Below are 12,330 nucleotides of genomic sequence, written 5' to 3'. Positions count from 1 at the left end.
GTCACGTTGCAACATTAATGATTGAACTCAACAATAAAGTTAGTTCACTTTTAATTTATTGCTTTGCTCATTTGTATGTTCTTACTCTTACATTATATTTACATGAGAACATAGTCAATAAACTGTTTACTAATTAAGATTAGTAGATATTTAGTATAATTTGATTTCTTTCATGTGGTTCTCTATGCTCAAATCTATCTCAGCATTAGGATCTACTTTTACCAAATTATTTTTGGGATACATCTGGAATCGTGAAAATACTTTTCTTTTAAAAGAAAAATTACCACATAGCGAAGGGCAGTTGTGCCAAGACTTTTAAGGTGTGTTTGTTTAAAGATAGTTGGAACAACAAATGCATTTGCCACATGTAGTTCTGGCTCCTGCTGTTGCAACAGCCTAATTTGAATGTGGCTGCAACTCCCATAATTTTGTCTTATTTTCTTTTGCAACCTTTTGGTGTTGCAACAACACTCAGCCAGAAATGTAAGTTGGAATTTGGATATAGTTAGAACAACATGGTGCTCCAACTACACCTATCCAAACACACCCTTATATTCATGGCAACTAAGAAATGAGTTCATATAAATAAATTTAGGGGAGCCATTTTTCTATAAAATTTTCATAAAAATTTGGAAATCTTGAAAATGCTTAAATTATTGTCTTGTAGGCGGAGCAGTTGTTCTGAAAGCTTATGTAGTAACTGAAAGTTGATTTTTATTAATGAAATTTTGGAAGGCTTTTCTAAAATTACTTAATATTCGTAAATTTATGCATTGAGGAAAGATTTTTGATATCCATGTAATATTATTACAAAGGAAATTATTAATTTTGGTTTTCTTTTTTGTCAAGCAACTTATCATCAGCTGTGAATCATGGACTGTATAAAGTCACATGGAGATTACAGAGAATGATTTAATATCAAATTAAGAAACTCTAAAACAATAAAAAAAAGCAAAAGGGAAAAAATGTACTGCCCCCAACTAATGGCCCTGTAGGCTGTAGCAAAGGCTTCTTAAGTATACATTTATTATATATATACTTTTTGGTCCTCTTTTTATACTAATGATTCTGCTGCAATTTTCTTTAATAGCGGGACTTTCTATTTTATGCAAAATAGATGGTACGCCCAAGTTTATATTTGTTGCTGACTGTTTGAATTTTCCATCTGACATGAACATCCATTAATCTATGAAGGGTCATTTGCACTTAGATACCCAAATCACACCATTATTTAACTTTTTGATACCCCCAAAGTCTTTTTTTTTTTTCCTTTTAGGTTGCTGTTTTGCTGAAAAATATCCAGAGTTTCACAACACAAAGAAGATACCCTAAAATGAGTTAACGGGGGTGGATGAAATTTAAAGATGTCAATTATGAATAAGAGTGTTTCTAATAATAGGATGACAAAGAAGTGCACCTTTTAAGATATATTGGTGGCTTTAGTTGAGGATACAAAAAAGTGGTTAATAGTCTAGGACTCTAGATGGGTCTGACATTTGCAGCAGACTAATAGTTGCACAAGGTAGGAGTGATGGTAGGACCATAATAGATAGATAGATGGATAAGGGCTCTGTCTAGCAATCAACTCAAACGGAAATGAATTGCGGTAGGTAACAAAGGATATAATACTTATTCACTTAACAGGAGATGACCAATGAAACAAGTATTCATGTAAATATGAACTAATTATAAGATTTGGAGTAAGAATATCTTCTCGTTTAAGGAATCTAACAAACATGCGTACAACCATATTTTGAGATGTTTCTGTTGATATGTGTATACGTATGTAGTCAAAATTTAACATTAGCATCTTGATCAATGTTATTTAAACTGTTAACATCTTTCATATGAAAGTGCCTAACATTTAGCTGTAGGGTGAAAATCCTTTCAACAGTTGTGCCTAAGTATAGTAGGGCGAAAATCTTTCATATGTATGTAGTCAAAATTTAACATTAGCATCTGGGCCAATGTTATCTAAACCATGGACATCTTTCATATGAAAGTGCCTAGCATTTATCTGTAGGGTGAAAATCCTTTCAACACTTGTGCCTATGTATAGTAGTGGCATGAATCGTCCTCAGCCTAAGTAAACTATGTTTATCACATAAAACATGTATACCTACGGAACTTCAAACTTTAGTGTATGCACTTGATATGATGACTAGACTAGCTCATTGATTTACTTTCTCCAACACTTCCACTTCCTGATTTTAAGGGGTATTTGGCAAATTGAGAGTGAATTGAAAGTGTGAAATTTACTTTTTTTTTTGCAAATGACTTTAAATCATGCAAAATTGCATTAAATCCTATGTGGCATGTTTTTTTTACATTTCACTTTCACTATTATTTTCATGTAAACAAATAACTTGAGTGTTAGAGGTGAGTCACTTTATCTTTCAATTTACATGCAAGTGGACACTCCCTTATTAGTCAGTGCTGCAAGTCAAGTAAAACCCTAAAATAGAGTTTTGGCCATGTCATCTTAACTACTGTGCTCTCTTGTTGCCCATATAGCAGATTCCACCAACACGTGCAAGATCACCAAAGCTTGGACGCCATAAACCATCCACTGCTATTGCTAACAGTTCTCCCGAAGGTAGCATCTCATCTCCCAGAACAAATCCTACGAAGTTGAACGGGGGTCTAACAAATGGCACAGGTGGCTCAATAGCTATAAAGAAACCTTCTCAGAAATTAAGGGCTTCAACTTCTGAGACAAAACCCCTCAGTTCAAAACCTAAAGTCTCGAACCAAAAGCAAAAAACTGGTAAACCTAGAGTAGAAGGAATCAGCGATAAGACCACGAACGAAGACATGCTTCCTAAAGAAACCGCTAGAAACGAAGCTCATTCTTCAGAGAGAGCAGTAGAAGGCCATACTGAGGCTGTTCTCAACTCCGCTGAATCTGGAGTTGCTCCAATTGAAGTTCCTGAGGTCCCCAATGTGGTTACTGAGGCTTCGAATGAAGAATGAAGTTCACTGAGAAGATTGAAAGATTGAGATTTGAGTCTCTTGTGCTATTGGCAACATTTGTGAATAGGCAATGGTGTGTGCCTCTTAAACGTGTATTGCTTCTTTCGTCATGCATATCATTGTTGTTGAGGTAGAAAGATTCTTTCCTACAGTTCTGTTGGATCTTGTTGAGTATGTAATGTAAATTGCATGTTCTGTCTTGAGATTTTTTGTTTCCTCGTTCAACACCGTTTTTGTATCATGTATTTTGAAGCTGCGAAAATAATCCAGTCTTGTTTGTGTACAAGTTACAGAAACCTTTCCGGTTCTCAGCAATGTTATTTTGTTGCTATCTTTCGATAGTGTTTCCTAATGCTTTCTGCTCGTGCACCTTTCGATGTGTATCAGTTTGTCATCTTTAAGTTTTTGCAAGTCCTTGCTGATTTTCGATGTTATGATGCTTGCAAGTACTGGAGGTACTCCTGAGAAATCTTTCAAATTATCATCAGCTTGTCACTTTTTTTACAGTTTATGTTGATTTGCGATTGATTATGCATTGTATTGGGAGAAATTCCTATTGAGGGCCCTCTATAGAAAGTCATAGAGGCAGGAGGAGGATGTAGTCATCTGGTCTAGTAAGATTTTGACGAATGGGTCAATGTCAATCATGTGAAAAATTACAGTTAGTGCTGTTAGGGTTTCTTTCCTTCTTTTTCTTAAATGATGAAACCATAAAGTTAAAAGGGGGTTTTCTGCTAACTTCTAAGTTTAAGGGGTGTCTTATGATATTTTGAAAGTTACGAGAGCTTATCTAGTCGTCCACAAGTTAAGGGGGGCATTTCTGATAACCTGCGTGCAATTTGGGGATCGCTGCACATAATCCCCTTGAAATTTGTTTATCTCACATAACCCCCTAAACTAGGGATGTCTCACAAAACATCCCCGAACTTTAGTTTATCTTACCTGCCCCCACGCATGTGATTTGTACATAATTAAAATATCTTTGAGTGAGGAATTTCCAGACTTTGTCACCTATCATTTATAGGCAACATACTCCTTCCTATAAAGTTAGGGTTTTTTTTCCTCTCGAAAAAAATGATAGTTAGTTGCTAAGTATAAACAGGGGGGTTAGGTGAGATAAACTAAAGTTCAGGGTGGTTTTGTGAGATAAAAAAGTTCAGGGCAGGTATGTGAGATAAACAAAGTTTGTAGAGGTTTTGTGCAACACCCCCAAAGCTCAGGGGGGTTCTGTAAAATTAAACCGTTGATTTTTAACATGTGCTTCCCACAACTCGCCAGTCCCGATCTGAACCGGACTCAAGCAATTTTAAGCGACTAAGGAACACTCTCTCTGGAAAACCAAGAAGACACCAGTAAACGCGGGGGCTACGATCCAATCCGACACGAGATCCGAAACGATCCGCGATCCGATACGATCCGTCGATGCAGTGATGAGAGGGTCCAAGATCTCGTCGTCGTCTTCTTTGCTTCAGCGGCCGACGGCCGTCCTCCTCCTCGGCGCCGCCTTAGTCTTCACCGTCATCCTCGTCTCCATCCAGTCCTCCCTTTTCACCCGTAAGTTTGCTTACTAACTCGAAACATCAAAAATCTGAAACGACTTGGCGCCCTAATTCTTGACTCTCGATCTCTGTAGGAAACCGCAGCAGCTCTGATCTCAACAGCGAGGATGTACGGATCCTGTCGCATTTCCAATCTCGAGTTCAGCAATGCGTGGTATGTTTTCATGATCTGGTTTCATGTTTTGGAGAAGTTACTTCAGATCTCTTGGTTGTAAAGTAGATCTGTCGGTTTTAGGACAATTTCATTTTAAAAAAGAAATTTCCTTTTCTTTTAATTCCGGCGGACTGTAAAAGGTTATAAAGAGGAAGCTCGACAATGATGTTATCTGTAACACTCTACTTTGATGAACTTACGTAGTAGCCCCTAAACGAATCAAACAATAAGCTTCATGGAAAATCCCATTTTAAAATCTCAAATTTAGCGCGCGTGCGCGCACGTACACAATTTTTTTTTGATGTAACATATGTGTTGGAAATAAACAGTTGAATTTAGCTAGAAAGTTAGAGGAAAGGAGTATCTGCGAGGATTTTTATATGTCAGATATGGTATGTAGCAGTCGGTGTTGATGTTTAATCTCAAAATATAACCTTCAATCAAAATTTTCGTAAGCTAAATTAGATCTTTACCTCTACGACAAATTGATGTTGACTTATTCTTCTTACTTCCAGAGAGGGAGAGAGTAAAGAAGAGAAGGGCTGAAGCCTGAAGGAGATGTAACATATTAATCCAATTAGTTTAAAAGCAAAGTAATCAAACAAATTGTGTAAGCCATTTGTAGGCTGTCTAAAAATCACAATAGATAGTTGATCCCCCATCAAACACCGATGATGGAAGTTACAATCTGACGACTTCCAAAAGGCTACAATTTGAGGACTTTCACGTAGAAGGCTACAATCTGACGACCTTCACGACAACTGATGAAAGCTCTAATCCAACAGCATTCACAATCAACATCGGGAGTTACAACCTGACGACTCTCATATTTTCAAGGAGCCAAGACGAAGATTACAAGAGGACGATCTGTGCAAAGCTCCAGCAAAAGAGACTACAAATTGACGCCCTCTTCATATTAAAACGCATATATCTCTCAAACCGTAAGGAATTTGGCAAAACGGAGGAAGCGAACCAAAGCCTCCGGCTTGGTAAACGCAGAGTTAATCGCTAAAATAGCACAACTGTGCGTTTTTAGCCGTTAACAGGCTTAACTCTGCGTTTTCAACATCAAAACGCAGAGTTAATCTCTAAAACAGCACGAACTGTGCGTTTTCAGCCTAAAACAGGCTTAACTCTGCGTTTTCAACATCAAAACGCAGAGTTAAGCTCTAAAACAGCACGAACTATGCGTTTTCAGCCTAGAACAGGCTCAACTCTGTGTTTTCAACATCAAAACGCAGAGTTAATCTCTAAAACAGCACGAACTGTGCGTTTTCAGCCTAGAACATGCTTAACTCTGCGTTTTCAACATCAAAACGCAGAGTTAATCTCTTAAACATGCCCAACTGTGCGTTCAGCCACCAAAATAGGCCCAACTCTGCGTTTTTAGTCTAAAAACGCAGAGTTCGGGCACTGAACGCTATTTTTTAGCGTTTGACTCGTTCAAAGCACGCAATGAACAGTTCCAGGAACTGTTTTTCCCCACGATTTGAGGGATTTTCGTCCCACTTAAGAGCGGATTAAGGGGGTGTTACCACCATTAATCCCCTATAAATGGTGGGAAACTCAACTGAGTTCAGGGCTCTGGGGGGATCCTTCTTTTTTGGGCAGCAAAGAAGCGGTCTTCGGCTAGCTTGGGATCGAATTTTTTCTCATCAACAAAGGGAGATTCGGTCAAAAGGGCTGGCATACTTTGGATCTGGGACTTGGCAGCAACAGAGAGCTTTGGAGATCAACGACTTGAAGGAGCTCTTGAATCATTTTGGAAGGCTTTTAATTGAAGCCTTTGAAATTATTCGGCCTTGGCTTATAACCGACTTTCGGTTCAAATCAACTCTTTTTCAAGAGGTCAAACTCGTTCAGAGTGATCAACTCGATCAGAGTTCAAAACTTGCTCTGCAAGTTCTTCTAAAACTCGTTCAGAGTTATCAACTCGATCAGAGTTCAAAACTTGCTCTGCGAGTTCTTCTAAAACTCGCTCTGAGTTATCAACTCGTTAAGAGTTATTTTCAAACTTGCCACGCAAGTTCTCCACAGCGTCAAATCGTGAGGAGAAAATCACGTTCCAGTGAATCAAGACGTTCGGATCGTCAACGAGAAGCAAACTCGACGCGAGCATTCGAGGGAGGCATCTCATCGCCACCGTGAAGAACCCAGAATTAAACAAAGGGGAGAATCAAATTCATTCTCCTCTCTTTTGTAATCGGAATCCAAATTGTAATTGATTTTGAGAGAATACAAGTCAATTTTTCTTTCATTGTCTTTTTACTGTAAATTTCCAACAAACACCATTGTCTATTGAGTGAATTGTCATCCCTAAGTGACGTTAAAGAACATTGCTTCCTGCAGTAATTAGAAGTGATATAATTTGTTTGTTACCTATTACTTGAAAAAAAGAGGAAGAGAGTGATGACAAGGACAGGGTGGATGAGATTGAACTGATGCCATAAAATGGTTCTCCAAACCTTAAATGTAAAAAAGCAGTGAAGCATGGAAATCAAACCAAAAAGTTATGTCAAAGCAGTAATAGACATTGATTCCTGTTGTAATTAAAGAACATACAAGTTGTGTGTTTACTCTCAGTTTTAACTGTGATGTTTCTTAATTTTGGATTGGATGGCTGACCTTGAACTGTTTCAGGCAAACAGAGGACTCGGTCTGACTGCAGATATCATTGATCACTGCAAATTGGTGCTCAAATTTCCACCTGGCACAAACAGTACCTGGGTCAAGCACTGCTCCATGCTTTTGTTCCATGGTTTTAGCTTCTTATTTTCTCTTTCGCATTTGTATAAGAAGTTACTCTGTAATTGATATTATTTCTCTAATCTTGATGTCATCTTCTTTCTCTACAGTATAATGCACAATTTAAAATTTTTGAGCCGCTAGAATACCATTATGATGTTTGTGAGGCCATCCTATTGTGGGAACAGGTTAGTTTTATTTTAGATGATAAGTATTTTGCTAAAACTAAGTCTGATGCTAAAATTGCTGAAATTCCCAGTACCGCAATATGACAACAGTCTTAACAAGAGAATATCTAGATGTCAGACCAGATGGATGGTTAGACTATGCTGCAAAGAGGATTGCGCAGTTGTAAGATATTAAGCTATCAAGTTTCATTATTGTTTTCATATTTGTTTTGATGTTCAACTGATGCATATGTGGCATATCAATGACTAAACAAATCTCTTATTTTGGGTTCTAGAGGTGCAGATAAATGCTACAATCGTTCCTTGTGTGAGGAGCATCTTAATATGATTTTACCATCAAAGCCTCCTTTCCATCCCCGGCAGTTTAGAACTTGTGCAGTTGTGGGAAACTCAGGAGACCTCCTAAAGACAGAATTCGGACAAGAGATTGATGAACATGATGCTGTATTTCGAGATAATGAAGCTCCGGTAAATGAGGTAACTTTCTGTAATTCTTGTCTGAAGTTTACTGTTGCACAATTGTGAATATATTTGCAATATTCTTGCCTATATAAAAGAATAAGAATCCTATGCTGAAATCTCAATTACTGACACAATATCTCCAATTAGACATCCTCGAACAACGCGGGTGTTAGTGGTTTAGGACTTCTAGGTAAGTTCAACAATTGGCCAAGAATCCTAAGTTTAAGGATTAAAGAGGGACTAGGATTTTGGGACCAAAAGTTTGGTTCTTCTGAAATTCGAACTAGAATTCTTAAATTAGATTAGGATTTGAATAATTTCACTGGATCATGAAATTGTTGTGTTAAATGGTCGAAAAGAAGAAAACAAAGGAAAAGGACTCTAGAAAGATACTACGTTCTTAAGGCATGATAGCTAGCTAATCAGCTTGATTAGCAGCTAAATTTATGGTCTTAAAACATTGACTTGGACAAAACATAGAACTTTGTGGAACCACTCTACTAAAATAGCCTGATTTCTTGCCTGAGTCGAGCCCTGATTTAGTCCTACCCGGAACCACAAATAAAATAAGTCTTGAACTCATTACTATCCTGCAGTCATGAGAATCATTTTTTCTGTCAAGTAATTACCAAGTGTTGTGATTTTTACAGAAATATGCTAAATATGTGGGCCTGAAAAGGGACTTTCGTCTTGTGGTAAGAGGTGCTGCTCGTAATATGGCTGCTATTCTTAATGGATCTGGTAAGTTCAGATTCTTATGGATATATATTTATTGTTTTCCACTTAGCTGCGGCAAATTTTTGTACCATCGACCTATAAGCTTATCCTGATAAGGATGAAGAATTGGTAAGTTTATGACAAAATGCATAACAGCTTTTACAGTACTGAATTAAACAATTCATTCATTGCAGATGATGAGGTGCTCATAATTAAAAGCGTGACCCATAGAGATTTTAATGCAATGATAAAGGTAAAGATCTAATAATTTAATTGCATTTGTGAATTTTCTCATAACTTTTCTCCTTGACATATTATTATTGGAAGATGTTTATATGTCATTTAGTCATATGTGTCAAGAGTTGGGTGAAGTTTAATCTTGTAAAATACCTGGTGATACAGGAGCTTCCAAATCCTGTGTATTTATTCCAAGGCATAGTGTTACGGAGGGGGGCTAAAGGAACTGGAATGAAGTCCATAGAGCTAGCACTTTCCATGTGTGACATTGTGAACATATATGGTTTCACTGTGGATCCTGGCTATACAGAATGGTTAGTTTACACTCATCAGCTCAGATGCTTGATTTTTAGAAGTCAACTGTTACTTCTATTTTGGAAAACTCATTTTAGATCACGTGGAAGAAGTTATAGAGGGGTGTCCTTTGAATGATAAGAAAGTTTCCATGTGCAAATACTCACTTGTATCTTCTCCATTTTATACCCTAGTGCGTCAAGTTAGCACTTGGATATCTAGGGCACTTAATGGATAGAATTTCGCTGTCAACAGATAATCAACCTTCTTGAGACTATTTTCAAACTTATAGCATGAAAAAAGAATCACCAAATAGATAAATGAAGATGGTCAAAGGCTTTTTTTATGTGTATATTCATAAAAACAATTGATAAAGACATTTAAAAGGGAAACAACAGGAATATATCTTCACATTCAGCATGCGAAAGCATCAACTAGTTTACATGTCATTCCATGGTTGACAATCCGGTATGGAGTTATAAGGAGCAAATTAACATGGATAATTTGATCCAAATATGCTCCATTTTCTTAATGCTTATGTACATTGCATCCGATGCCCATTTGTTTAAATATGGATATGGATATGATAGTGATAGAAATATCCTGGATATCCGAATACGAAACCAAATATACTGTATCTATCCTACTGCCATATACATTTTGAGTAGAGGATTTCTGTGATTTAGTATCTTGATTAAAAGACGGGAATACATTTTAGCATAAGAGAAGAGAACATCAATTTTTAGGTGCAACTCATTTTTCTTTCTTTATTTGTCTAGTTCTATCATCAACATTTAACTACGTATCTGAGTCCAATCCGAATCTGGATTCAGCCTTCAATCAACTTTGATCACCATAATATTCATTTTGCATAGGTGTCTCTTAAAAGAAATAAATGTGAAAATGATAATACTTTTATCTGCTCCATCCGAAATCACCTCTAGGTCATAACTTGTAAGGGACTTGATAGCGTCATTGTTGGTTAGTTTAAGATGTTGTGCAATAAAGCCTTCAGGTATGTACATAAATTCTTTGATTGACTAATCTTCTCTCCAGTGCGTGCACTGCAGACATAATTTATTGGCTAAACAATGGTTACTAAAGCTGGATTCTAGTTCAAAACAAATATTTCAGACTGAAGAAATGTGTCCCATATCCCTGTTGCAAAATCAACTGTGTAGGCTGTACTATTAATGTCATGTTTTGTCAACTGTCATCGGCTTCAGAAACTGATCCCCTCAATGAGGGTGAAAAAAACAAAGAAGGCCTGAAGAAATATTTTAACTACCCACATTTGAACTTCCAAATTTTAAAGTTATCTGAACCTTAAATGTTTGCTAAGAACTCAATACTTAACCATTTATGTCTGTCTTAAGAAACTATAGGATATTTGATGGTATTCCTAGTTGCATATTTAGTATTTATGAAGCGCATATATCATCTTTGGTTCAAATGAATTCTTTCATTCTCTTAACTTCAAATCTGTTCAGTAATTTCTGAATCCTGATGATTAATGTATAATCTATACAGGACACGCTACTTCTCCACTCCAAGGAAAGGACACAATCCATTACAAGGCAGGGCTTATTATCAGCTTCTGGAGTGCCTGGGTGTAAGATAATTCTCAATCTGCATCTCTTTCAAAGTCTCATCTCTATTTATCGATGTTTCTATCTGAATTTGCTACTGTAGGTTATTAGGATCCATTCTCCAATGAGAGCCGAGAGGAAACAAGACTGGTCTGATGTGCCCAGCAGAGAAGTCATCAGGAATGCTCATGCTGCTGCTTTGAGATTAAAGAAAAGCTCGTCGAGTGAAGCTAATGACTTGGGACCCTTTGTCAGCTGTAAGGTATGGGGTACTGCAAGCAGCAGTGGGCCCATCTCAGGATCTTCGGATATGAGCGAAACTCGAAAAAAATCCAACTATAACAAATGGGAAGTGAAGCCCTTTGAGAGCTTAAGAAGGGAAGCACAGGAACACTACTTTCAAATGGGTGGTGTTTCTATGTACAAGATGGATGGAAACAAATTGGATGATCTTGTTTGCGTGAGACATCCAATGCCATCAGAGAAGATTGATCAATAGAAATGCATGTTTCTTTGCATTGAGAAATTATTTTCGATGCTCAGAAAGAAGAGAGGAGGGGTGGATTAACGGCGGCGTATTCATTGTTTGTACCTACACGAGGGAACCTATTATCAGGAAAGTTTGTGTTTCAGGTATCAATGTCAATCGATCTTATAATGCGATGGTTTTAAGAGGGCGCTATAACACGATATTTGTTATTGTTTTTTTGGCTTTTTACGAGGATTATGACCCGTGCCTGTATGTTCTGACATCATAATGATACAGATAAGGTGATTTTCCGTATATCATTTAGCGAATATATTCTTCTAGGCGTCTGGTCTTTTGCGTTTTCAACTTGTAGGGTATCTGAACTTCAATAGAGTGTGTTTCCATCTATCGGTTGTGTTCCCTCTTGTTTTCTCCCTTAGGACGTACGATGCGTATATTCTCACGCATCATTCAAGTCCTGGAGAAAATCAAAAAACTATCATTCAAGTCCTGGAGAAAATCTAAAAACCTAGCCTTCAAGAAATACCGCGCGATGCACGCCCTACCAAAAAGAGCCGGCATCTGTGGTGGTACTTAGCGATTCGATCATTTTTTGTGGTTGATCTTTCTCACGCCCATCCATCTCATAAGGAACTATGCCTTCGATGCAGCAGATGATGCGCTCTGATCGTGCACGGTCCAAATATACGAAGCACCATTTGGCAGCACCAATGGCTTGGACCGCACTACCATGCAGGTGCAGCACGAAGTCATAACAAGGATCCGGCGCATCTTAAACCGATTGCCTGATACGATAGTCCTATTGCACTGATGCAGTATTGATAGTGACGACACTGATATTGTATTTTAATCGCACTGATTAAGAATTGATAGCACAAAACATGTCACGATCTATTTCCCCCATATATAATTCTATCTAGAA

At 37.5% G+C, this 12,330-nt stretch overlaps 2 protein-coding genes across 2 annotated transcripts in view; both read left to right on the top strand.

Annotated features, from left to right (window-relative positions):
• Positions 1-3,306, top strand: part of LOC109841475 (protein WVD2-like 4) — a 6,496-nt gene extending 3,190 nt beyond the window's left edge. Inside the window, exon 11 of the mRNA XM_020410445.1 lies at positions 2,518-3,306. Coding sequence (XP_020266034.1) covers positions 2,518-2,973 — 456 coding nt within the window. The 3' untranslated portion in view covers positions 2,974-3,306. The remainder of the gene's footprint in view (positions 1-2,517) is intronic.
• Positions 4,260-11,728, top strand: LOC109838532 (sialyltransferase-like protein 5). The gene is made up of 11 exons (XM_020406991.1): positions 4,260-4,527; positions 4,607-4,686; positions 7,327-7,413; positions 7,542-7,619; positions 7,691-7,782; positions 7,895-8,096; positions 8,732-8,822; positions 8,993-9,051; positions 9,201-9,349; positions 10,860-10,941; positions 11,022-11,728. Exons 1-11 carry the CDS (start codon positions 4,404-4,406, stop codon positions 11,415-11,417), a joined length of 1,440 nt encoding a protein of 479 aa, XP_020262580.1. The 5' UTR covers positions 4,260-4,403; the 3' UTR covers positions 11,418-11,728.

The sequence above is a fragment of the Asparagus officinalis genome, chromosome 1, assembly GCF_001876935.1.
Source record: "Asparagus officinalis chromosome 1, Aspof.V1, whole genome shotgun sequence".
Lineage (NCBI taxonomy): Eukaryota > Viridiplantae > Streptophyta > Magnoliopsida > Asparagales > Asparagaceae > Asparagus > Asparagus officinalis.
This window is presented reverse-complemented; position numbering and strand designations above follow the sequence as displayed.

Coding starts and splice junctions, on each gene's coding strand:
- LOC109838532 (XM_020406991.1), top strand. CDS start 4,404: ATGAGAGGGTCCAAGATCTCGTCGTCGTCTTCTTTGCTTCAGCGGCCG. Junction 7,783..7,894: donor GCAAAGAGGATTGCGCAGTT/GTAAGATATTAA, acceptor TTTGGGTTCTAG/AGGTGCAGATAAATGCTACA. Junction 9,350..10,859: donor GATCCTGGCTATACAGAATG/GTTAGTTTACAC, acceptor TAATCTATACAG/GACACGCTACTTCTCCACTC.